Source organism: Sabethes cyaneus, chromosome 2 (assembly GCF_943734655.1).
Source record: "Sabethes cyaneus chromosome 2, idSabCyanKW18_F2, whole genome shotgun sequence".
Lineage (NCBI taxonomy): Eukaryota > Metazoa > Arthropoda > Insecta > Diptera > Culicidae > Sabethes > Sabethes cyaneus.
In genome coordinates, this window is record NC_071354.1 from 210,561,242 (window position 1) to 210,588,948 (window position 27,707).

General features: G+C 40.3%; 1 protein-coding gene across 1 annotated transcript; it reads left to right on the forward strand.

The window, feature by feature from the left end:
* Positions 1 to 1,486: 1,486 nt before the first annotated feature.
* LOC128737180 (fatty acyl-CoA reductase wat-like) lies at positions 1,487 to 22,972 on the forward strand. The gene is made up of 4 exons (XM_053831767.1): positions 1,487 to 1,742; positions 21,487 to 21,991; positions 22,057 to 22,504; positions 22,565 to 22,972. The coding sequence occupies exons 1-4, from the start codon at positions 1,500 to 1,502 to the stop codon at positions 22,953 to 22,955; spliced, it is 1,587 nt and encodes a 528-aa protein (XP_053687742.1). The 5' UTR covers positions 1,487 to 1,499; the 3' UTR covers positions 22,956 to 22,972.
* Positions 22,973 to 27,707: the final 4,735 nt, after the last annotated feature.

The window sequence follows — 27,707 nt, forward strand, 5'->3', positions numbered from 1 at the left end:
GCCGGGAGCGGCTCCGAGGTAAAACGACTGAAATTCTTACTCCCTGGGGTATGCGTGTGGTGGACACACGCGAGTCAACATCCGCACTAGCAGCGGACAGAGGATAACTCTTCCAGTCCGAACACCAAGATGGTGTGCGTGACGGTGATAGTGGGTGGCAGTATGGGGGGAGCCCGGGAATGCGCCCGAGTGGAAGGAAACTAACTTTTCGCTTACGTTTCATTTCCTTTTCGCAGACTCTTTCGCCTGGATGCACTGCACATGCTATGCTACTATATTGCACAATCACTCGGACCTTTGCCGGTAGGTATCCACTTTTCGGACTGCTCCTCGGAAAAAGTGCTACTCTGCCAGCATATCTGGCACTGAAAGTTTAGAAATATCGCCCCGGGAGCTATGAATTTAAAGTCCTAAAAGCTTCGCTTCTCCACTTGGCAAGGGCCTGCGAGAAGCCCGACTTTCGTCTGAATCCTGCAACAACGCCGTACGGAAGTGAAACAGTGGGAAATTTGTACTCGGGATTGTGTTGACTTTATTATCTTCTGTACGCTGCACTCGCTTGGATGGGTGTGAAAGATGGATAAAGGATTCATTTACTCGGTCGTTCTTGCGTTCGCTGCCTGGCTGAACGTTGATAACGAGCATGATTGGTGTTTCATCATTCAAGTGCGGGAATCAATCAAAGAAGATAAAAGCGTTTTCGTGGGCGTGTAGATAATGCCTCCCCCCATTTTCCGTAAATAATTTAGTAACGCTTGTATTGTGAGAAGATTTGAGACTAACGCATATTTTTATTCAATTCTTTGAATAAAATTCTTATTTCACATATTCAATATCGAAAAAGTATCTCAATTCTTATAAATGATAACAGAAATGCCCATCCTTTTTCAAGACCTTTAACTTGAAAATCAATACTAGTAAATTATTATTGAAAATTGCGTCCCACAGCGAATCACTTAACCCAAAACTACGCACAAGCATATGATCGATCAAGTTCACAGACAGGACAGGCAACGCGACATGACGCGGCTGTGCGATTAATTAATGCAAACTAATTATTGTGCATCGATTACCGGAAAGTTTCGAATAACAAATCCCGCGTCAGCTACTTAATTCCTTGTCCATCCCCATGGACATGGGCACTGGCATAGGCATGGACTGAGTGACCAGTTCGGTTCGGTAAATGCTAATCAACAGACGGCGCGCTGCATATCGAGACATTCTAAGTTAATCTAATTACCGATGCGTGTATGAGTAAGTCTGTCCGTACGGTTGGCTTAGGTTTTGGACTTAATTAGCAAAAATCTGAATAAATGGTAGCTTTCCTGTACGTCATTACGCTCCGTTGCCGACGCCTGCTGACCTTGAAATATCTAAACTCATTGTTCCTTTCGTTCATTTGTACGTGGCACCAGGATGACTGGGCTCAGTCAATTTAGTTTGTTCGAGTGGTTCACAACATTACCGGCTAGGCTATTGGAGTACGCGAAGAATACAGTATGTTGGAGCAAATTTTCACCAGGGAGGACATCAAGACGGTTCGCCTGGAAAGTCCCAAGACGCCGATGGGGGATTTTTTCCGTGGGAAAACCGTCTTTCTAACCGGCGGAACCGGATTTTTGGGTAAATTGTTCATCGAAAAATTGCTGCGGTGTGATGTGCACGAAATAGTTCTGCTGATCCGCAGCAAACGGGATCGAACACCACGGGAAAGGTTGCAGCGGCAGTTGGAACGTGAGGCCGTAAGTTTTGGACTGATTGGTTTAGCTGCCTTGGATTCTAATATATTTTTTGAATTAAAATTTTTGATTTATTTGTGGTTGGTGTTCATATTAGAAACTAAATAGCTGATTTGATAGTGCTAGTGCGTTTAGGAAGTGGAACAGATGCAAATCCTGCATAGTTACTGATGGTACTAAGAAAATTGTCTCTGTGTAACAATGGATTCAGTTAAAAATAATGAAATTAACATGGAACGAAATAACGGAATATACATTTGCCAAAAATATACTTATCTGAGAAGAGTAAATGCTTGATATGGAAAATGTAAAATTAGATATTAGTCAACGTCGGAGTGTGCTACTCGTTTACATCACTGGACCAGTCGTCTAATTCTAATATCAAGTTACACTTTCCTAATTTTAATATACTCCACACTCAGCAAGGATCTGTTTGGCGACGACAATACAAGTCATGTAATTAAAACTCTCGCTGAGTAAATAAATAGGGAGTTCGTAAAAAAATTATATAAGACTATGTGATAGTAGACGACCTGGTGCTGTAAATGTAAACGGATATCACAGTCGAGGAGATTAAGTTTTGTGGATCGACACGGTGCAAAGATATGGCGACCGTTGCAACTTCCATGTTCATGGTCACCCTCGCAGGATTCCTTTGAATGAATGTAACTGTTACCTTTTAACTCTACCACAGGCGATCTCGAGCAGCACGCGACGGTGGATCTACCCTACACTAAACGTGAGTTCCCTGGAAGTTCTCTCGAAACCGAACCGAATGGCAGATCCCGAACGTATTCGGCTATTGTATAGTGCACCTTCTCTTAAGCCGTTAGGCTCCTAGCTTCGCTATAGCAGTTCCCGACGGTGGATTTGCTGAATACCGACGGAGAATTCTCGTATTATAAAATTTCGCTCGGTTACCCGCATTTCTTTTAACTGTCCCCCTGGTCCACATGCTCTCTTGTGCGGAAGTGTTTCATGTTTCACGTGTTTCCATCACGGAAAATTTTGTGGACCACAATATTGGGTTGGTGTTCGCACCGCTAGTGACAAATGTTGCACTCCTAATTGAGTCGAATCGTGGACAATCAGATACCAAGTGATCCAGTGTTCCTTCGACGTTAACGCACTCCGGCAAAAGCAAGAACTCCGTGTACCCAGAATGGTTCGATAGGTGCTCACTGTTCTTATGCCTAGCAATCTGTACGTGTTGTTAAAACGCGACAGGTTTCTTCTATGCCGTGTCTTGAAGCCGAACTCGGTGCACTAAGGTTGCAAAGGCGTCGTAACATACTTGAAGGGGACCACATTGGTCACCATCGTGTACTAAGGGAGTTCAATCTATCACCCCTAGTAACGACAATCTCTGACTGGATGGAGGCACGACCCAATATGGATGTTCCATACAGTGAACCCAAGTAGCACACGTTGTCACAATTGAGTCGCAGCGGCTGATATGCGACAAATTTAAATGTAAAACTTCGGTTACAGTAACCTAAAATATAACAGTTGTGTAACCGAAATAGCGCAACTTATGTAACTAAATCGGGTTGCATTAACAGTTACTCAATAACCAATATGTAACATGTATAGTTACAAAATGGTTACTATTGAAGTTACACATAAACTGTAAATTGACTTTCAATTGGTGGCAAATTAGTTATCTTGTAACTTTTATTGCATAGCGAAAATGTAGCAGGTTTATTATTTCAATCTATGGCTGTCAACGTCAAGCAGTAAATTTAACTGTTGAATATAGAAGAGTGTATAAATTATTATTTCAACACAAATTTTAATGCAGTTTCAAATTTATGGTGAAATGCATGATTCTAGCTTTGAAAAATTCACGCGCTCTTATTTAATATAGCTTTTCGTTACTTACTTCTTTGAAAAATTGATGTTTTGTAAATCAAATATAAAAATTTAAATTTAAATTTTTTGATTTTTTAAATTTATTCTTAGCAATAATGAATTAGTGGAGCATTCACCTAGAAACCATTAAAAATCAAGTTGTTTTCGCTATCACTTCTATCACAGTAAAATTCATAGCCATTTTGCCTTTGGTTCTAACTACTACACCATCGTCCTTGAAGTTTTGTATCGTTTTCGGCATATTGCATGAAATGATTTTAAGCAGCCATTGTTCATTGTTCACATTGTTGATATCGGGAAAAGGTATTTTTTAGTGATTGTTGTGAAAAGAAAGTGTTAATTTAATATCAAAGAATAGTTTCAGTTTGAATAAAACAGTTACCACCAGTGTTAATCATAGAAGGTTACATTTCAGTTACATTCTAGTTGTACGTAACCTTAGCCTTCGACCTGGTTACGGTATCGGTTATACGGTAACCAATATTAAATCTGTTGTAGTCACTTATTTCTTATGTCGTCATTTCTAAGTTACACTGTAACCTATTTTCATTGCCGGTTTCGTTTCGATGTAACTTGATCGTTTTGACGTTTAAGAATAATCATCATTTGTTTACTTAATACCAATGTCTGGGCGGAGAAGATTCCAAGTACCATCAATTAAGTAAATAAACGCATTTACAAGAGCATTTCACAACCCGTGTACCAATTGTTTATCTTTACCATTAGCAATATTCTTCAGGTGTAGTTTTTCCTTAATCAGTTGTGTTTACAAGGAACAGTGAACAAATTGTTGCGAAAATGTTACTAGCCGACTTTTTTTGACTTCGTAACTGCTCGTAACGGAAAATTAACTGTTTTGCGACCAGCAAGTTGATGACAGTTCGAAAAAAAGGTTTCAATTTGGTCATTTGGTAACTACCTGGTAACTTTTTGAGATTTTTGTCACTAGAAAACTAAAAAGTAACTATTTTTAATTTTATGTAACCTAACTCGTTACAAGTATCCTAAATGTAACTGCTGTGCAACCTTTTTGTATTTTTTTATTTTTATGATTAGTTACAAGTGCTACTTGGGAAACTGATATAGAGTAAAGAACCGATTTTAAGCAGTCTAAGCGGGCCACTAATTGTTTTACCTTATTACAAGCGATGGATTGACTAACAATGGGGGATATCAGCATACCAATCTTCTTGCTACCTTTAGTTCTTCAAGCTGTTACCATTGGAAGACACTATTGTTGAGCCAAACTTTTGATTTTTCGCTTTAAAAGTTGGATCGATGGAACTAATTTTGATCAGACCGAACGTATTTTCACCCTCAAGGTGCTTTTATAAGCAGTCCTGAAATCTGAATTTTTATACGCCCCCATAAAAAATCCCTCGAACTTTTCCCCCTGTTCAGTAAGTTCGCGTTCCTATTCGCGACCTACTAATCGGCATCTGCACTACTAGATTTGATATTTTTGGTCGGTAGATGCGTAAAATGCCATCTGTCTAAATTGTTTATCGGGGCATACACTCGGCAAACGGTATTCGTCGTCTCTTTTATTCTCTAGTGTTCTTATGGGAAACTGCGAGTTTGACGTCTCACTCGCTGTTCATAAGGATGGTGGGAGAACAAAAGAGGCAAACATAGCAGTGCACACGGTCTGACTATAGTTACTATATATATAGTTCGGCGGATAGAAAACCAGACGAATTGGCATCCCTGATTTATGAAATTAAAATCGAAATTATGGTGAAATGTGCAGGTTTTTACGAAAAATAATCACTGGCGGGTGTTGAAAATGACTAGTTCTATGAAAATAAAGTGTGTTTTTTTAACATTACTCCTGCATTTTGGATTTTGAAAAGCTTTTGGCTCCGCTTTTGACGTTTATTTGGCTCCCGATTTTCTATCCGCCGAACTATATATATAGTAACTATAGGTCTGACTACAGAACAGTGTTGTCAAAGCTAATAACATTGAAACACATCGTTGCTTCATTAAATCACTGAGAAAATCTTCGAAAAGTATTGAAAAAGCTGTCTTTTCAGTTGTTTTTAATAAAGAAAAATTAATTATGAACATATATTTCTCTTGAAAATATTGAACCACGTTTTCACCATGGCACAGTGGTCCAAACAGTTAAATACGTGATCATGTGATATTGCACCGATAATAAGCCCCTTCTTGTGAGAGAAATCTTTGGGTGATTAATTCCCTTAAAAGTGAGATTCGAAATTTATTTTCTCGTATATTCGAGATACAGGTCTGATACTTTCGGCAAAGTTGTAGTAAATATCAATACAAACAACTTCGTCAGACACCATAAATGAATCTCTTCATGGAAATTATCTATGAAGCGTTATTCGTGGACCCCTTTAAAACAGTTTTTAAAGTTTTGGTGAAAAATGGTACTTTTTTGAGCTTAAATATTTCCCAAGGTGGCAAATGGTGGCAGATCAAACAACTCCTACTTAAAAGTACAACAAAAAACCTGTAAAAGCAAGTGTCAATTGACTGTATCTGTATCCACAAAAGTTATAGTTGTTTTAAAAATCCATCTCAGTCATGCTTACAGAACAACTAAACTGTACTTCGGATGCAATAAACGCCATTTTGTTTACGTTGACAATCGCTTTCTAACAAATTAAGTTAACAACACTTTTTTCGCTTATTTCCGACTCGAAAATGAATATAGGCTTAAAATTATTTGACGCAATTAATAAGGGAAACGCTTCCAAATGTCTAAATATTTGTCCCCTGCGTGTTTCAAACGGGCTTGATAACGCGCCCGAAATGCTCACCCAACACCCAACACCATCCATCGTGGCCTTAATCAGTCTTGTCAGCTTCACGGAAAAGACGTTTCCGTCGATAAATGTCCTTAGCTCTTCAAAGTCGATAGTATCATAGACGGCCTTGAAATTTACGAAAAGGTGGTGCGTAGGGACTTGGTATTCGCTGCACCTTGAGAATCTTTCGCAGCACAAAGATTTGGTCTGTTGTCGATTACCCGACCACAAAACTGGCTTGGTAACTTCCCACGAATCGGTTTGGTAGAGGCGATAAACGGCGAAAGATGATCTGAGAATGCACTTTACTGGAGGCGTTGAGAATGGGTCCGATAGCTGTTCTGTATGCCCAATTCTAATGATTAGCAAGTGCAGATAAGTGACCAACTTTTCTAGTTCCATTTTAATGAGCTCCGCTCCGATTGTTCTTTAGCTGATCGATGGCTTTCTTAACTTCGCCTATCTTTGGAGTTGGCACGTCTTCTTCGTTGGTTATGCCCTCGAAATTGCCCAGCTAGCATTTTCATGGGTATATAAAAAATAAAAATTAGCATTAAGTACAAATAAGCAAGTTAATAAATCGTATTTGATGCGCAAAACTGACTTATCCGTACTATTTTGGAGGCGACATACGTGATTAGAAATAATTATAAATGTTTCGACCATATAAGTATTCATATACGATAATATCCGATTAAACATGACTCACTCCATAATGCTATGCAATTTTGTGCTGAAAATCGTATGTAGGTTAGTTATTATCATAATATATGATTAAAAATCAACTTTAGCGTACTTTATCAAGCTTTAACTACGATTCCGAATTTGTTAAGAAATATGTACGATGATTTTCGTACATTGATAAACTGCCTATAAAAGCATCCCAAGTAACACACAAAACAAGTTAGAAAATAATATTCGTGGAAAGTAGTGGCTTAAGAGTACTATAAACGTACTTTGAAAACATATGCCGTTATTATTAAGGTTTTGAGATGTTTTGTGCTAACATGAATTTATTTGACAGCTCATATCAAATGAATAATGTTTGTTTTGTCAACATGTCAACACGAAGTTTTTATTATGTCTCCATTACTAAATTTAAACTACTGGAAGAACAAGTTGTAGCTTATGCTATAATAACGTTTTAAATTGGTATGAAATAACCTGATACATACTTCTTTCAATACTTGTTTCATTAGACTTCAATTTTTTGCGCTTTTCAGGTAATAGAGAAGTTCTGATATATGTAATATTATACTGTTCTATAACAAGCTGTGTTGCTTGGGATAACTGTCCCATATGGAAAAACCCGAATTAATCCACCTAGCGGCGTGACCTAGCCTTTCTACTGCCACAATATTCATTATTTAATTTCTCAGGAACTTAATTGTAGATGTATAGATGTTATATTAGACTATATTTTTAAATATCCGTTCTGTATTCCTCAAAATCCTTATTTGCCAGTAAAATTCACAAACGTATTGTGTAGAATAATTATATTCTCTTTCTTTTGGGTGCGTAAATACATGTAAGCGTCATTTATGTTATTTGATGAACACCTTATTTAGTTTTATAATATTTATAGAACAATAATGTAAACACAAAAGATAATTTTTACAGACTTGAATGAATATGTATAGAAAATTAGAAATTAACCCTCTAACGGGTCTACAGACGGTCTTAACTTTCGGGCTTCAGAGCCACATACGAAATTGACAATATGAAGTATTTGTTCATAGCAGATTTTTTGATATTTTGATATTAATACCATGCATTCAAAAGTTAGCATCTTTGAAAAACAAGAGTTCAGAAAAATTATTATTATATTTCGCTTTTGAAGAATAAGGATATCTACAACAAAATGATTGATCTCAAAATTTTACTATTGGTTTGCTTGGCTTCAATTTTGCAATATATCTGAATTAGAAAAAATTACTGAATAGAGCATTAGATATGAAAACGAGAAATGGAACTATTTCTTAGCTAGCGCTCCTTCAGATAATTATTTTTGCATGAAAATCAAAACTTAAGCTTCTTTTGAATGTACTTTCATGAAAAGATAGTCATTAGCTTGATCGCATCGTTTTTACAATGTTAGAGGGTTAGGAAAACAAGATGAGGTCGAAAAATAGTGCAAAAGCTGCGCCATAAACATGCTTGAGAATGGGAAATACGATCGATATGATTCCCAGTGCTTGTCTTTTTTTGATTTATTTATTAAAACATGATACATGACATAAGACATCTGTCCTTTAAAATATCACTAACGAAAACAAATCTTACAAAATTTCTTCCGTGCAACGTTTACTTCCTATTTTTCATAAACAATTTCTAAGCTCTAGTATCTATTGATTGAAAAGAGCATCTATTGATGCGCAGAATTTGTTTGGAATTTGTACAAATTTATTTGGAAAAATCAACTCACTAGTATTTTTGATTCTATACACCACTATACCTACATGCTTAAATAAACTGCTTTTCTTCGCTCTTTGCTTTTCTTGTACAATTGTGAGTAACAGCTAGTGAAGAAAATGACAATTGAAATCTGAAATCAAAGAAAAGAAAAAATTTTTCGATTGAATCCCACTATTTAATATTTATTTGCAACAGATACGTAGTTCGCCTACGACGTGCAGGCTTCATCAGTGTCTTATTTCAAAGCGTATACGTATCTGTCGCGAATAAATATTAAATAGTGGAACTTAGTCGGTAAAAGTTTTTTCTTTTCTTTAATTTCAGAGTTCGTATTCCACTAAGAGGCTTCAAAAACTTCAGACAATTGACATGTTTCTCACTTTTCTTGAATTTCACTGCAAATTTTAAAATTGCAAATTGTCATCACATACATACATACATACATACATACACACATACATACATACATACATACATACATACATACATACATACATACATACATACATACATACATACATACATACATACATACATACATACATACATACATACATACATACATACATACATACATACATACATACATACATACATACATACATACATACATACATACATACATACATACATACATACATACATACATACATACATACATACATACATACATACATACATACATACATACACACATACATCACACACATCTCATACATTGAATACAATCAACATTTGATTGATATGTTTTGATTTCACACGTTTTAACGGTTTAATATAGGGTACTTAAGTGTTAAAGTTTGAATAACTTTTGAATGAACCGTCTGATTTTAAATAACTCGGTTTCGTTTGATAGATCTTAGCAGTAATTTTCAAATAATCATAAAATGTGTGATGTTTTTCATTAAATTAATGCTTATATGTTACATAAATATGTTTTAAATACTATTTTTTCACATTTCTTTATGTAACTTTCAAACTACAAGTCCAATCGTCATGAAATTTGGAAGTTAAGGGTTTGCAAGGCTCCTCTTTCATATGCAATCAATTTTGTTCAAATCGGTTAAGAGACCTATGAGATAATGAAGTCCCATATTTTTCGTATTTTTATACATAACTTTTGAACTAAAAGTCCGATCAGTATGAAATTCAATAGCGACCAATGGGACACCTAGACCTTTAATTGACACTAAGAACATTAAAATCGGTCCAGCCATCTCCGAGAAAAGTGAGTGAGATTAAAAGCGTCACATACACACACACACATACACACACACACACACACACACACACACACACACACACACACACACACACACACACACACACACACACACACACACACACACACACATACATACATACACACACACAGAAAATGCTCAGTTTTCGAAACTGAGTCGAATGGTATATAACATTCGGCCCGCAGGACCTTCTTTCCATTTCCGGTTTTCCAAGTGATTTCTATACCTTTATACTATATATTTATATAGTAGAAAGGCAAAACGTGAAGCGTGGGAAAATGAGATTGAAAGTGGCTGACTGATTTATATGTTGTGCGTCATTATACAAGAATTATGTTACTTTATTCGACAAAAACACCACGTTACACTAGTAATCGAACTATCCACATAAATTTTGTGGTAAAATTTAACACCAATGCAATATTTTTTTCAAAATTTCGAAGATGGGACAGTTATGCTTTTATTTACAAGCGCAAGTTGCTAAATAAAAGCATGTCTGTTCCATATTTTTTTCAATTTTTACCAGTACATAGTGAAAAATAGTTTCTACGCCAAAGTATGCGCTACAGAAACGTTCCTATAATATTCCAAGATCTCAAGGCCGTGATTAAAGAAAGCAAGAAAGCCGTCGCGGTGTTGTACATAAAGTCGTCGATCTTTTTCGAACCAGTGATGCTGGCCTCGTAATCACAAATTATAAATCCTAACCAAGGCTATACCTCGAAGATATTTGAGAAATAATATTCAAAAAGAGCAGCCTAGCTGTTAAAGATAACAGCAAACTTGATAAAGTTCGAGTTTCGATCTTCAAGTATGTGCTACTGTTGAAAAAACAGCACAAGTTATTGTTTTGAAAACTTTTCAATCGAAATAAAACATCAGCATAAAGGATATCGTGGAATCAAAACGAAGAGAAAAGCTGCTCTATTAAATGCTCTTTTCCCTGACACCACCGTAGAAAATTGTGCCAGTGAAAGCTTTGCCGATTAAGAAGAGATTCTGGTCGAACATTGAAATGAACTTCGAAACAAGCTTACTGTCATATTTCTTTTTTTTTTTTTGTTAAGTTTTTATCCTATTCAGGTGGAAATTAAAAGAATATTGTTTTATCAAAGCTATAATGCCTTATGGTTGCCTCAGCTGGCAGAAAAAAATGTTTATATGGACAATATTATTATGGGACAGTTATGCTTTTATTTTTCGTATGGGACAGTTCAGGTTTGATATTTTTTGGAAAAATTTTCGAAGAAAGTCCGTCTAAATTAAAGTTTTTTTAGATAAATTAGGATATAAATAAGCTACTTTCATGCTTTTCTCAAAATTGATAAAATTCCATATGGGACAGTTATGCTTTTATGGGCAGTAAACGAGTTGGTGCTAACTGGGTGCTTTCCTCGCTGCCATGGTTCTCTGCCTGGGCACCATTCAGGTGTTCAACCTTTCGGTCACCTCATGACCGTCCGTCAAGATACCGATATTGTAAACCCGCCATATCACGACTCGCGGCACAAAGTCTTTCTGGAATGGAGTTCAGGTTTTCGCGTTTCTTTAGGACAATGGAGTTGCTCCAACTCTGTATAGTCCTGCTCTTTCAGGCAGCAATTTTTCTCCCGGAAGATTTGAGGTCACTGTATCTTCTTGTGTCTGTGCCTTTCCACGAGTGGTACTGCATCTTCTGTGCCACCTGTGCAGTGTTCTGTTCATCAGTCACTCTCCTACATTCATCGCCATGGCAGTCATTTCACAGATTCAGTTCTACGTGCCCGATGATGTTACCTGCTACTCTGTCAATGACTGTTTCGATAAAAATCTAACAGTCCTCGAGTGAAGCGTGGTTAAACTCGTGCTCCTTCTCTAACGCATCTTCGAGTGAATGTGTGTACCGTTTTAGGCGGAGTCAAGCTCCATTAGCAGTGCGAGATTTACCCGAAGCAGACGTCAAAGTTTGCGATGCAAATTTGACGTCAATGATTTGGTGACCTCCAAGTGTACTTGTGTAGAATTTTGTTGAAAAAGCTCCAGTCTTTTGTGGCAGGCCCCAATTGCTGTACACAGTTTACGGACCGCTCCTACCCATTGATGGAGTTGAGTCGGATAGTTGCAATCCTGTGCCCCAATTCGGTTTAAATGGACACCATTAAGAATACAATTTACTGCTACCTGGTTAGGAGTGCCTGGCGAAAACGGTCGGATGTCTTAGCGCATATCCCCTAATTATTCACTTTTTTCTGAGAGGAAACACAACCTCCCGAGTCTGTCAGCAATTCATTATAAATGGTACTTAAATACATTGGCAGTTTTCAGAATCCAGTGCTGTTTTACAAATCTGTTTAAGAGGTTATATAGAGTTAGAATTTTCTGTTTATTTCATGATCGCAGTGTACATATATTTAAGGAAAATATTAACGAAGTAATACGCAAATTTGTAACGACGTGTCAGAGCGATTGAAGAAGGAACGCAACACTATGAACGCGTGTTTTCAAAGTCGGTGAGCAAGATTTCTCGAAAACGGCTGAACCGCTGAATCACTTCAAATTTTGACACAAGTATTTTAAGAATATATTCTACAGATTAATCGAAGGTTTTCACTCACTGATTAATATTTCTTATTTTATGGACAATTTAGGAGCAAAATTTATGCCGAAAATCGATTTTTTATGTTTAACAAGCCGCCATTTCGTCAAAAACGAATGTATTGCTGAATCCTTCGATCAATCTATAGGTAATATATTTTATCACTGATTTCTTTTTGGTTTTTGATTTTCGATTATTCAGTCCATAGATATCGTACTCAGCGTAAGACGCCTTATTTTAGAACTAGATTGATATCCAATTTTATGTATATAACTCCCTAAAATGGATCAACCATTTTAACTGCTAAGAAACTAAATAAATCCATGAATAAAACTACTTCATAGTCAAGTACCATCATGTCGAATAAAGCCATCTTTTTGACAATGATCGTACAAAACCACTTTATCGCGTATCAAGCCATTTCATTCATGTATGATCTTACCGATCCATATCTTTTCATATAACTATGGTCGTACCGAACCATATACTTTATTCAACAATGATCGTATCGAATCATTTGATTTATCAATGGTCGTACCGAACCATTATAACTCAATGCCATACAGATGCTGTCAAGTAGGCGAATATTCCTGCAACGAATGATAATCTTTGACGTCCTAGCAGGCAACATCGACTGCGCGGATATACTGAGCAAACTATGCTTCAACACGCCATCCCGAGTGATGCTCCAAACAGAGTTTTTTCGACAATTGCCTCATCGAACTTATGGAATGAATAACCCGCTGGAAGTTTGCTACAGTCATTTTAATGATGTTTATTACTTGTTCGATTTTGGTGTGTCAAAAAATGTATTTAGGTTAAGAATCTGTAATATTTAATTAGTTCAATAAGTTTTATGTCTGTGCGATGTTCCTTATGCCGAACATTAATTAATAAATTAAATGAAAGACTCATTTTATCCATCAATGGTCGTACCGAACCATTTCATCTATCTATGGTCGTGCCGAACGTTACACTTCATTAAACAATGATCGTACGGAATCATTTTACTTATCAATGGTGGTACCGAACCATTTAGTTCTTGTAAGGTCGTACCGAACCATTTTAATTAAATGCCACACAGAATCATTTTATTCGCCAATGCTTCTACCGAATTCCAATTCATCCATCTTTGGTCTTACCGAACCATAAACTTCACCAACAAAAATTTTTTGGTTACCAATTGTCGTACCGAACCAGTTTTTACCTTTGTTATACTATAACAAAGGTTTAGGAATTGGTCGAAAAACACGAAATTGATCCGAGGCCCGGAGGGCCGAGCCACATATACCAATCGACAGGGTTCGACGAACTGAGCAATGTCTGTGTGTGTGTGTGTGTGTGTATGTGTGTATGTATGTGCGGAGCGCAACTTTTCTATCGCCTGTTTCTCGGAGATGGCTGAACCGATTTGTTCGCTATTACTTTTGTTTGAAAGGTATTATTGCCTAGTATATCACTATTGAATTGTTTCGAGGTCCGACATTTCGTTTAAAAGTTATAAGTAAAAAAGTAAAAATTACGTGACACGATTTTCTCCGTACCCAAATGACCGATTTCAACGATCTTGGTATCGAATGAAAGCTCTTGTTAACACTAAATTTTTCGGATAAATTTTATTGAAAACAAACAATCAGTTTAAAAGTTATGCTTAAAAAACCTGTTTTGACAAGGTAATAATTATCGCCTGTTTCTTAGAAATGACTAAAGCGATTTAGACGCTATTAGTCTCATTTGACAGGTAACATAACCTAATAGATCACTATTGATTTGTTTTTTGATTGGATGTTTAATTTGAGAGTTATGATCAATTGAATACAACACATTAAAATTTACAATAATTTATAACGATTTCATCTAAGATGATTTATCTAGTTTGAATTATTTTGGCATCAAATTAGAGATTTTAATGCTACAAATATATCTGCAAAATTTCAGAAGAATCGGTTTTGTCGATCAAAAGATATTAACCCTCCAACACTCGCGCCGACTTTTGTAATTCGGTTACTCGTGCGCACAATGGTCCAAAGCCAAAAAGACTTACTTACTTACTTACTTAATTGGCCTGACGTCTTATGACAAGGCCTGCGCAGTATAATTTCTCCATCTGTTTCGGTCCATGGCAACTGATCTCCAGTTCCGCGGGCACCCAGTGCTCGCCAGATCTCGCTCCACCTGGTCTTGCCACCTCGCTCGCTGTGCCCCTCTTCGTCTTGTTCCTACCGGATTTGATGCGAAAACCATTTTTGCAGGATAGTTGTCCGGCATTCTAGCAACATGTCCTGCCCAACGAATCCGTCCAGCTTTAACCACTTTCTGAATACTTGGTTCGCCGTAGAGACGCGCGAGCTCGTGGTTCATTCTTCGCCTCCATACACCGTTCTCTTGCACTCCGCCAAAGATGGTTCTTAGCACCCGCCGTTCGAAAACTCCGAGTGCTCGTAGGTCCTCTTCTAGCAATGTCCACGTTTCGTGCCCGTAGAGGACAACCGGTCTAATTAGCGTTTTGTACAGTGTGCACTTTGTACGGGGGCTCAGATTGTTCGACCGCAAGTGTTTGTGGAGTCCGTAGTAGGCCCGACTTCCGCTGATAATACGTCTTTTAATCTCACGGCTGGTATTGTTGTCCTCTGTTGCCAGCGAGCCAAGGTATACGAACTCGTCGACTACCTCGAACTCATCCCCGTCGATTACCACGGTGCTGCCCAAGCGAGCCCTGTCGCGCTCGGTCCCGCCCGCCAGCATATACTTCGTTTTAGACGTATTTATCTGCAATCCAATCTTCTCTGCTTCGCGTTTCAGTCTGGTGTACTGATCTTCCACCGCCTCAAATGTTCTGCCGACAGCATCCACGTCGTCAGCAAAGCAGATAAATTGACTGGATTTATTGAAAATCGTGCCCCGCATTTCGATCGCCGCTCGCCTTATAACACCTTCAAGCGCAATGTTGAATAGCAGGCAGGAAAGACCATCTCCTTGTCGAAGTCCCCTGCGAGATTCGAATGGGTCCGACAATCCACCCGAGATTCTCACACAGCACTGGATCCCATCCATCGTAGCCATGATAAGTCTAGTAAGCTTACTCGGAAAGCCGTTTTCGTCCAAAATTTTCCATAGCTCTTGTCGGTTTACGCTATCATATGCGGCTTTGAAATCGATGAACAGGTGGTGCGTGGGGACTCGGAATTCACGGCACTTCTGGAGGATCTGCCGCAGGGTGAAGATTTGGTCTGTTGTAGACCGACCCTCCATGAAGCCGGCCTGGTAACTTCCCACAAATCTATTGGCTATTGGCGATAGTCGATGAAAGAGGACTTGGGACAGCACTTTGTAGGCGGCATTCAGGATAGTGATGGCTCGGTAGTTCTCACAATCCAGCTTATCACCTTTCTTGTAGATAGGGCAGATAACCCCGTCTTTCCACTCCACCGGCAGTCGTTCCGTATCCCAAATCTTGACAATCAATTGATGCAGACAGCCGGCCAACTTGTCCGGGCCCATTTTAATAAGTTCCGCTCCAATGCCATCCTTTCCCGCTGCTTTGTTGTTCTTCAGCCGCTGGATGGCTTCTTTAACTTCCCTTATCGATGGGGGTGGCACACCTTCGTCGCTTGCTGCACCAATGTGGTCACTTCCTCCGCTATCGTGGTCTTCCGCCTGCACGCCATTCAGGTGTTCATCGTAGTGCTGCTTCCACCTTTCGATCACCGCACGGTCATCAGTCAAGATACCTCCATCTTTATCTCTGCACATTTCGGCCCGCGGCACGAAGCCTTTGCGAGATCCGTTGAGTTTCTGATAGAACTTCCGTGTGTCGTGAAAGCGGTACAGCTGTTCAATTTCTTCGCACTCCTTCTCCTCTTGGTGGCGCTTCTTTTCCTTGAAGAGTCGGGTTTGCTGTCTCCGCTTCTGTTTGTATCGCTCCACATTCTGACGGGTGGCTCTACGCAGCATTTGTACCCGCGCTGCGTTCTTCTCAGCCAATATCTGCTGGCATTCCTCGTCAAACCATTCGTTACGTCGATTCGGTGCCACACTGCCTAGGACGTTCTCCGCTACGCTGTTAATGGCTGTTTTCACGGCATTCCAACAGTCTTCAAGAGGGGCTTCATCCAGCTCTCCCTCTTCCGGCAGCGCGGTTTCGAGAGATAACGCGTAGTTTTCGGCGACCTCTGGTTGCTTCAGTCGCGCTAGATTATACCGTGGCGGGCGGCGGTATCGTATGTTGTTCACAACAGATAGTTTTTGACGTATCCTTACCATCACTAGGTAGTGATCCGAATCAATGTTAGCGTCCGGATAGGTTCTGACGTCGATAATGTCTGAAAAGTGCCGACCATCTATCAGAACGTGGTCGATTTGTGATTCTGTCTGGTTGGGTGATCTCCAGGTGTACCGATGGTAGAGGTTATGCTGGAAGAAGGTACTACGTATGGCCATGTTCTTGGAGGCGGCGAAGTCGACAAGTCTTAGGCCGTTTTCGTTCGTTTGCGGGTGAGCGCTGAACCGTCCAATCACCGGTTTGAATTCCTCCTCCTGACCAACCTGAGCATTACAGTCCCCGATGATAATTTTGACATCATGTCTTGGGCAGCGGTCGTATTCACGCTCCAACTGCGCGTAGAATTCGTCTTTGTCATCATCGGTACTTCCGAGGTGAGGGCTGTGCACGTTAATTATGCTTATATTGAAGAATCGGCCCTTGATTCTTAATCTGCACATTCGGGGGTTGATCGGCCACCACCCGATCACCCGCTTCTGCATCTCGCCCATCACTATAAAAGCTGTGCCCAGCTCGTGTGTATTGCCGCAGCTCTGGTAGATGGTATGACCATCTCTATACGTACGTACCATCGTTCCTTTCCAGCATACCTCCTGCAGCGCTACGATGTCGAGCTTGCGGCTCTTCACTTCTTTAGAAAGCACGTGGGTACTTCCGAGGAAATTTAGAGACCGACAGTTCCATGTTCCTAATTTCCAATCGTTAGTCCGTTTTCGTCGCCTGGGTCTTTGCCGATTGTTCCGATTAGAGTTATTATTATTACTTACGGAGTCCATTGCTTTGGTTTTTTTAGTGGTTCAGGCTTGCAAAGCCCGCAACCAACCCCACAGTATCGCCGGAGGGCCAACGTAGCTCGAAGGAGCCCTCCCCCCCCTGTCAGCATACGACCTTGGTTTCCACCGGGGTTGGTTACCCGATCTCCACCCGAGGTTGCTCGTATCCCGGCTGGTACCACGAGGAGGTTGGGGTGGGAGTTGCTAGGTAAGAGGCTGTGAACCACTGTGGGGTCTATTTTATGCCCAGTGCACAAGGCACCGATGGTACGCATTACCTAGCCATTTACCAGCCAAAGCCAAAAAGACATGCGCATTAGAATTTTGACTGGGAAAACTTGGTTTTAGGTTTATGGAACCTTCGGAAGAATTTCTTGAAATTGAAAGTTCTATCGTCTGGTGCAATTTAAATTTTGATTAATCCCCCTATAAGTGAAATAAAAAAATTATTTTTCTTCAGTTTCAATATAACACATTGATGTGTTTTGCAAAGTTTTAGTACATATTATTACAAGAAATTTTGTTGAATACAGTAACCTTCTATCTATTAAGCGAAGAGAGAAAAATCTTATTCATTGTATATGAATTTGTAAGATCAGTTTTTTCTATTTTAGCTCTTTTTGTAATTGTTGCATTCCTTTTTCATGTATTACAAAATTGTATAAATAGTAAAAATACACAACTTTGATTAATATAGTATACCTCTATGTTTGTTTGTTTAGGTACTGTAGAACTTTGATTAAAAAAAAGCCTTAATTTTGACCCCGAATGACTCGACTACCAACAGATACATTTTAAACATTTTATATTTGCTAATTGTGTTGCTGCATACAGACACCATTTTTACATATGAAGAAACGAGAGAAACTTCCAGGGCCAATCGCGGTACAACTCACATGCTGATTGCTTCGTTTCTGTGATGTCAGTTTATGCTGATCTATTTGCCCAACAATTTAAAGTATTAATGCATAATTATGACATTTTGCTCATAACAAGGTAATTGAAGAACATACGTTAGTTAAGCAGAGATTTGTAACTTTATAACAATATGGCATTCAAAAACCTACACGTGTTGTACAAAATGCAACAGCGTGAGTAATCGAAGGTCTATAGAATTTGATGAAATTTATTCAAGAAAACTTTATTGATGTCAATCAAAAATAATGGCGTTACAGAAATTTATGCGTAGTTCAAAAACCTATGAACTAGACTTTTACTACGCAATGTATATGTTAAAGAATAATATTTTCTCTTATAACTTGCTTTTACTTGCACTTACTCAAATTAGAAACAACCAGCTTACCCTTACTCAGTAATTTCATGAAAAAAGGATCTATCAAAATTTATAGGTGCTGCTATTTTGTTCAAATTTTGTAAACTTATTAAATTTCCAAAAATTTAATGAAAACCAACGCACCACGCAACGTTAACCAATAGATGAATTATGTTTCGAAGACGTGTCGATTTCTATCTCAAATAGCAAGTAAGACCGTATAACAAAGGTTCCTTTCACCACTAGGTGGATTAAATCGGGTTTTTTATTTTGGCTATGGTCGCATCGAACCGTTCCATTTATATTCGGAGTTCGGAGCATCTGATTTCGTCGTTGAACGCGGTCACCGTATTTATCGCGACGGTAGCGCAACGTAACTGTTCTGATGCTAGGATAAGCGATGTTCTGTATCAGGGGTATGCAACCCCCACATTGGCTATCACCCAATCAGCGGTTTCTGCATCTTGCTCATTGCTAAGAAAACCGCACCCGACTCGTTTCCGTTACCTGCGTTACCGCAGGTCTGATCTGGCTGGTCTCTGAACGTGCATACGGTCGAGCCCTTCTAGCACTCCTCCTGCAGTGTTACGACGTCGAACTTACGGCGCTTCAATACATCAGAGTGCACTCGATTGCTTCTTTGTAAATTGTAGATTGGCTGTTTCACGTTTCGAATTTCCAAGCCACAGTCCGTTTGTGTCGCATGGTTCTATTTCGATTGTTTCGGCCCTAATTTTCTTGTTCTTCGTTCATTGCTTATTAATTATTCATGGTGGCGGCTTGGATGGCCTGCGGCACCAACCTCGCCGGAGGATCGACAAAGCTCGAAAGAGCTCCCCTCCCCTGTCAGCCTTGGCTTCTACCGGGGTTGGTCATGCGATCTCCACCAAGGTCGCTCGTACTCCGGCTGGTACCACGAATATGTTAGGATAGGAGTTACTGGGTAGGAACTGGCTGTGAACCACTATTGTTGGGTTAGGAACTGACGACACGCATTATCCGGACGTTTAACAGTCTTAAGGTTAAGCTAGTTGTTTGTTTGTAAAGTGTATGTCATAAAGTCATTTGGCATAACACTGCTTGACAATACGGTTATGTGGCGCGCCACCGGAAAACACGTGCTGCCTGCGGCCGTCTCGCTTTAAAGCATCTAGAAAAATAACACAGGTTGGATAAAATATCCACTAAACTTACTATTTAGTGATATCTTTAAGAGGTGTGATCATTAGGAAAACCCTAAATTAGCGATCAATTGTGTCTGAATAAGATTAATAAAAGTGTGACAATATTGTATTCCTCCAATTGTTCAATCAATAAGTGCGCAATCGCTCATAAAAGTACTATTTTAGCTTAAATCGTTTCGGTATCTTCGGTGCACTTGTTCGTTATATTTCAAGCAATAAGTGCACTTAAGAGATTTTCCCCGTTTTCGCTGTTATGTTATTTTCTAATATGGTACGTTAGAGTACACCAACAAAAGCTCTGCAAAGATGTAATCTTATCAAAATTTCTTCGTAAATGAGAATTTATCGTGACTCACTGTCACGTCACGCAGTGATGGTAAATACTCAAAACCTCAAAACTCATCAAAAATTAAAATCAACTGTGAATCAAGTCAGCTTGATCCTAGGCAGAAAAAAATCAAGCGTGAGTTTTTCTGTTTTCATAGCAAGAAGCACAAAACTCACACACATTTTTTCCGGCTTGTTCACATTCTGCTTTGCTTCAACTGCTACCCGGAGCTTTACACATATACATACAAATTCCTTGTTGAACAGCATAGGCATTCTCTCGTGCGATACGTAACTGTGAGTGAGCGTGAGGGAATAAATCTCTAAATAAATCGCAAAGTTAAACTGAAACGCACATCTAAATTACATGTTTATCTAATTCTTATTAGGCTTATTACTTTCTAGTTAAGAAAATGTCGATTTTCGTGAAAGGGAAATGTAAATTCCGCCAATATGTTTGCCATCTTAATTCATGAATGTGTGTTGCATTTTTCGCTGCTGATGTTTTCTCTGACGGTAGATTCTCTTTTACTCTCTGGTTCGTTGTATGAAATGCCAGCTGTGGAAGAATTAAGCAAAATGCTCACAGCTGAATTTGGTTCACATCGCATAGCAACAGAGACATCGCGTATAATAGCGAGAGAAATTCATATGTGAGTTTCGCGCATGTGATCAAGGTTGAAATTTCATGTGTTTGAAATCTCATTGAGTTTTTTGCTGCTATGAATTTTTGAACACTGCTGCCACGAAAGATTGCTGCTCAATTATTTCGACAGCTGGAAATACGCTTAATAAAGAATTTATTATAATTTGATTCTCATTTTTGCTAGCCCGCTCAACTACTGGTTGTACTTGATTTAATTGAAAACGTTTCAAAGAAAGACTGACTGCCAACTAGGTAGCTGTAATTCATTTTAATTGATTACTCTGAACCGGAAAGGAGTTTTCCGAACCTCCTGTTTTCAATCAATCAACAACAACCTCACTCAAACAATGCAACCGGCTTTGCTCTGAATATATTTCAGATATACGTAAGGTACGCCAAACAACCGGACTTCTACTGGAACAGGTTACGCATCATGGAGGGCACCCTGGAGGACGGCAAGCTCGGCCTGACCGAGCCGGAGCTGGACTACCTGCGGCGGAATGTCAATATCGTAATTCACTCCGCCGCGGACGTGCGGTTCGATGTTTCCCTGAAGACTATCATCAAAACGAACGTAACCGGCGCTAATGAACTGTTGCAAATTGCGCTGGACATGAAAAACCTGGTTTCCTTTTTGTACATTTCGACGGCGTACTCCAACTGCAACCAGGAGGTGGTTGCGGAAAAGTTCTACGAAATGAACGTCGACCCGATGGCGATGGCTCGACTGGTGGAAGTGACGGAGGAGCAGCACTTGGATGCGTTAAGCCGAAAGATTATGCATCCATGGCCGAACTCGTACACCTACGCCAAAGCACTGGCGGAGAACGCCATTCGGGGCTACTGCGGTCGACTGCCGGTAGCGGTGATTAGACCGTCCATTGGTTGGTGTTTTGAGCTTTTTTATTGTTCCGTTCATCTAAATGAAAATTTTCTTTTATTTTGAAAGTAATTTCAACTGCGGAAGATCCCATTGAAGGATGGACTGACAACGTGTATGGTCTGAATGGCGTAGTGACTGGATTCGGATGTGGTATTCTACGTGTTTTGCACTGCAATAGTGATTATCATGTAGATATTATTCCTGCGGATTTGGTGGTAAACTCTAGTCTTGCTGTCATATGGTATACGTCGACCAAGCAGCCGAATCAAGTTTGCGGTTCGGCTGAAAATGTGTTTAACTGCACGACTCGACTGGATAAACCCTTTGCATTCTCTGATGTCAGTAAATATTCCAAGGACTACATTCTACAGCTTCTGCCATTAAATGCGTTGTGGTATCCGACGTGCAAACTCACGCCATCAGCTAACGTTTACTATGTGCTACAACTGTTCTATCATTTCATTCCAGCAATTTTGTTTGATTGCCTGGCGAAGTTAAATGGGATGGAACCGAAGTAAGTTATTGTTTCCAAGATGCCAGAAATTGCCTTTTTCCTATCGATTCTATTTTATAGGGTTTTATATATCTATCGGAAAATTCAGCAGTTCAGTGATGTTCTCACCTTCTTCACCACCAACGAGTGGATATTTATCAACGACAAAATGCGAAAAGTCTACGACAGCATGGCACCGGAGGATCGGGACTATTTTCCGGCCGACATTAAGAACATCAACTGGGGCGACTTTTTCCTAACCTATCTGCTCGGGCTGCGAAAGTACATCGTCCGGGAGAGTCTTGAAAATCTAAAACAATCCCAGCGGAAGTGTTTCCGGCTGCTGCTGGCTCACTATTTGATTCGGTTGGTAGTTTACTCGGCACTGGCTGCACTGCTGTATGCGCTGCTCACAAGATCAACGTTCAAACATGGGTTGAAGTTTATCCAGGAAACCATTGTGTTCTATTAGATTAAGAGATTAAATAAAGCTGCAAAATATCTAGTTATTTGCTGGTCAAATTATTCCAAAATGTTGGTCAGGATAATGCTTGTAATGAATTTTTCATTTTATTTCAAGTTCAACAGTGAAGTAAAACAGTTAAACCTCTCATCAAAGACAAAAAATTCATCTAATTTATTGCGCACATTTTTCTTCAATTTAAGCGCAATTTGCAAAACCGACCGCCACCAACCCACAGCCAGCAAATGATTATGGACCAATTTAATTTCGCTGGGCAGAAAAAGATTTCGGAAATAACACTAAAACTCAATTTTCACGACTTGAAAATATGCAAAGCTTTTCCCCTGTTTTTCAACTCAACACTGTCATAATAATACTGGAAGTGATGATAACGGTGGTGAAAGCAAGGATGCTGCACTTTTTTTCGCACTCTATCTCCCTAAAAACGTACTTTCATCAGCTGTGTGCTCTGTTCTTAAACAAACGAGTTCGACGGACGGGACGGCCGCAAGCCGGACTGCGAGGGTGTGCTTTCCATTTTTCATCATCATCCTTTCAGTTGGTCCATCCATACAGAAGTGAGGGCCGCTCGTTGGTGTGTGTATGTGCGAGAGTGGGTGTGTGTCTGGGAAAAAGGCCTACTCCACTTCCCATAAATAATAACCCAATTTTAAAGCCAGCAAGTAGCCCACAGCACAAAACATCGTTTTTTTGCTGCCAAAAATTCGGGTTTCTTGCTGGCTTTTTGCTTCAAGGACGAGAAATAAAACAGCAGCGCCAGCGGTGGCGATGGCGGCGGCACCGGCGACGATTGTGCTTATGAAGTGTGCAGCAAAGCAAAGCAAAAGGCGCGGCGCGATATGAAAGCCGGAAATTAAAAACACTGCCTTTATGTCGGTAACACGGCCAAGTTTTTATTTGCAGCCAGGCAGCAGCAGCAGCAGCGGTTTGGCTTCACTTTTAATCTACGAAATATGGGGGGTGTTTATACTATCGGCTGAAATTGAGATGTTCCGAATTGATTTCGTGGCATTTCCAGTTTGAGAATTGAATGGAAAAAAATGGTTTGGGCTTCGATATTTACAACCTTTTGTGATTTCCAAAAATAAATGAAATCGTATATTGAGAATGAAGATCAATTTTGTTTTCGTTATACTATTTAGGCAAACATTTCCGCAAATTTAAGGCTAGCTGAAATATATTGGTAAACACAGCGACAGAGGTTTCTTACCAAGAATATTTCGTATTTTTTGCCATGTGACAAAGGGACCTTGAAGGACTTTATGGAAAAGGTTTAAAATTTTCTTCACTTTTGGATCAGCCAGCCTGGGTAAAGAGAAACTCTTTCCCCTTCACGTTTTGTCCCACTCTGTTTGGATACTATGAACACCTTTGGTCCATTCTTCTACCGTCCCCTCCGGAAGAAACTTGTAAAAACTACCGTTATAAATCACACTTCTCGCCAAACTGGACTCTGCAGTTTGAAAGTGCGTCTGCACCAAACTGCGATCAAACTGCGACCAACTGAAATCACTGTAGTAAAAAAAGAGCGACAACGACAATGTTTCTGTTTCGCTCCGTCATATACATTGGTATTAAGGAAAATAGTCCAGATTTAGCTGCCAGGCACAATAAATAAGTAATTAAATGCCTGACCTCATTTTGAAGGTCAATACAAAAACAGAAGGTTGGTCTAACGCAAATGTGATAAAATGATGAAAAAAAGCGATGAAAAGATAGTGTAAATACGATGAAAAGCTGGCAAAAAGACGACAAAAATATGACTATTCATTGTCTTTTTGCCATCTGTAGGTAGCATGTTTGACTTCTGTTTCCTGTAATTTGTTGTCGGTTTTCCATTTTTTGACGTAGGACTACGTCTTACGGCAAGTTTTGAGATAGGGTGTCATTCCAAAAAATCGAAAAATGCGAGCGTCACGAAAAATGATAGGTTTTGAGCGCTAATAGTTCAGCGGTTTTCCGATCGATTTTCAATATTCTTACACCAATCGATTGGAAAATCTTCTAATATTTACCTTACTTTAGTAGCAACGGTCCGTCACTGATCCTGCGCCGAACGAATTATGGTCCTCCAGTACCGTCGGTCCTGGGCTGCCGTTCTCCAATCCCCACGAACACCAGCTGAACGTGCATCGTCTTCGACAGCACACACCCACCGGGTGCGGGGTCTGCCTCGGAGTCTACGGCCTCTTCCTGGTTCTCTGCTGAAAATAGTTTTAGCTACTCTTTCGTCGGGCATTCTGGCCACGTGTCCAGCCCACCGCAGCCTGCCACATTGCACTACCTTCACTATATCAGCATATTTGTATACTTGGTACAGCTCGTGATTCATGCGGTGCACCACACTCCATTTTCCATTTTGCCACCAAGTATAGATCGCAGAATTTTACGCTCAAAAACCCCAAGCACTCGCCGATCAGCTTCCTTTAGCGTCCATGATTCGTGTCCGTAAAGGGCCACCGGGAGGATTAGTGTTCTGAAGAGCGCCAGTTTTGTGCGAATTTGCAAACTACGGGACTTCAGCTAGCTACGTAATCCGTAGAAAGACTGATTCGCGGTTGCAACTCGTCGTTTCACTTCGCGGCTTACATCGTTGTCACATGTCACGAGTGTACCAAGGTATATAAATTCCTCCACTACTTCATATCGTTCCCCATCTAATTCCACCTCGGCACCAACACCACTTGAGCTCCCACGTTCCCTACCAGCAACCATGTACTTCGTTTTGGCGGTATTAATGGTAAGTCCCAATCTCGCAGCTTCCCTTTTAAAGGGCCTGAATGCCTCTTCCACTGCTTTACGGTTGTTTCCGATAATATCGATGTCATCCGCAAAACCAAGAAGCATGTGAGATTTCGTGATGATAGTTCCATTCCTTACCACGTTTGCTCTTCGTAATGCACCTTCCAAGGCAATGTTGAATAGCAGGTTAGAGAGTGCATCCCCTTGCTTCAGTCCATCCAACGTCACGAAAGCAGCTGAGGTCTCACCCGCTATTCTAACGCATGATTTGGATCCGTCCAGCATCGCACGAATCAGCGTAACTAGTTTCGTCGGAAAACCATGTTCTAGCATTATCTGCCACAGCTCATTTCGTTTAACTGAATCGTACGCCGCTTTAAAGTCCACAAACAGATGGTGTGTCTGCAAGTTGTACTCCCGGAACTTGTCTAGCAACTGACGCAGGGTAAACATCTGATCCGTCGTGGAGCGACCCTCACGAAACCCAGCTTGGTACTCGCCGACGAAGGACTCCGCTAACGGTCTCAGTCTGCAGAACAGGATACGGGAAAGCACCTTGTAGGCAGAATTGAGAAATGTAATTCCTCGATAGTTTTTACACTCCATTCGATGTCCCTTTTTGAAAATTGGGCAAATGAGGCCATCCAACCACTCCTCCGGCATTTGTTCTTCCTCCCATATCCTGACAATGATCCGGTGGATTGCTTCGTACAGCTGCTCGCTCCCCGCTTTTAGAAGTTCAGCCGGGATACCGTCCTTCCCAGCAGCCTTACCGTTTTTCAGCTCACTGATTGCCTTCTTAACCTCCTCCTGTGTTGGTGGCTCCACGCCTTGACCATCGCTTACAATTTCTATCCTGTACCTGCTGATCTCCACATTTACCTCTCCATTCAATAGTGTCTGAAAGTGCCAGCACTATCATTGCACATCACAGGCATGGCAAAATTCCTGCATCTCACCGTTTTATAGAAACTCCGTGTGTCGTTGCTGGCGTATCGCTCCTCTGCGCCGGCGAGCACGTGCTTCTCGTACTCGCGTTTCTTTAGACGATGGATTCTTTTTTCCGCAGCTCTAGTCTCTCTGTATCTCTCTCTGTTTTGACGCGTTGCCGCAGTGAGCATACGACTCCTGGCCTGGTTCTTTTCGTCTGTCACTCTCTAGCATTCGGCATCAAACCAGCTGTTACGCTGTCTTCCACGCGTCGTGCCTACCACCTCTTTCGCTGCTGTTTGGATGGCACCATGGATGTTCCTCCACAGCCCATTTATATCTTCTTCTTCTACCTGTTGTTCTGCGATTCGCTGGTCATGCTTCCTCGCGTACTCCACTGCCGTTAACTGCTGGTTGTTGAAACGCAGCGTCCTCTCAGTGCGAGCTTTCGCCGTGTTCGACAGCCTTGCGCGAATCTTACTCACTACGAGATAATGGTCAGAATCGTTATTTGGTCCACGAAAAGATCGTACATCGATAACATCCGAAAAGTGTCGACCGTCAATCAAGACATGATCGATCTGAGAGCTAGAGTCTCCATTTGGATGCCTCCTGGTGTATTTCCGAATATTCAAACGTGGAAAGTAGGTGCTACAGATGGCCATCCTTCTGGCCACGGCAAAATTTATGAGCCTCAGACCTTTATCATTGGTCGACAGATACAGGCTATGTCTTCCAATAACTGGACGGAAGAATTCCTCCCTCCCAATCTGCGCGTTTGCATCTCCGATGATGATTTTCACGTCGTGTTTTGGGCACTCTCCATAGGTCCTCTCAAGCTTGTCGTAAAACTCGTCTTTAGCATCATCGGATTTATCATTTCGGTCGGTGCGTATAAGTTGATTAGGCTATAGTTGAAGAATTTGTCCTTAATCCTCAACACGCATATACGTCATCTACGGGCCTCCACCGGATAACTCGTTGCTTTTGTTTTCCCAACACTACGAAACCGACTCCATGTTCTGCTTTCTTACCGCCACTGTAGTAGATGTGGTACTTGAAGGAAGT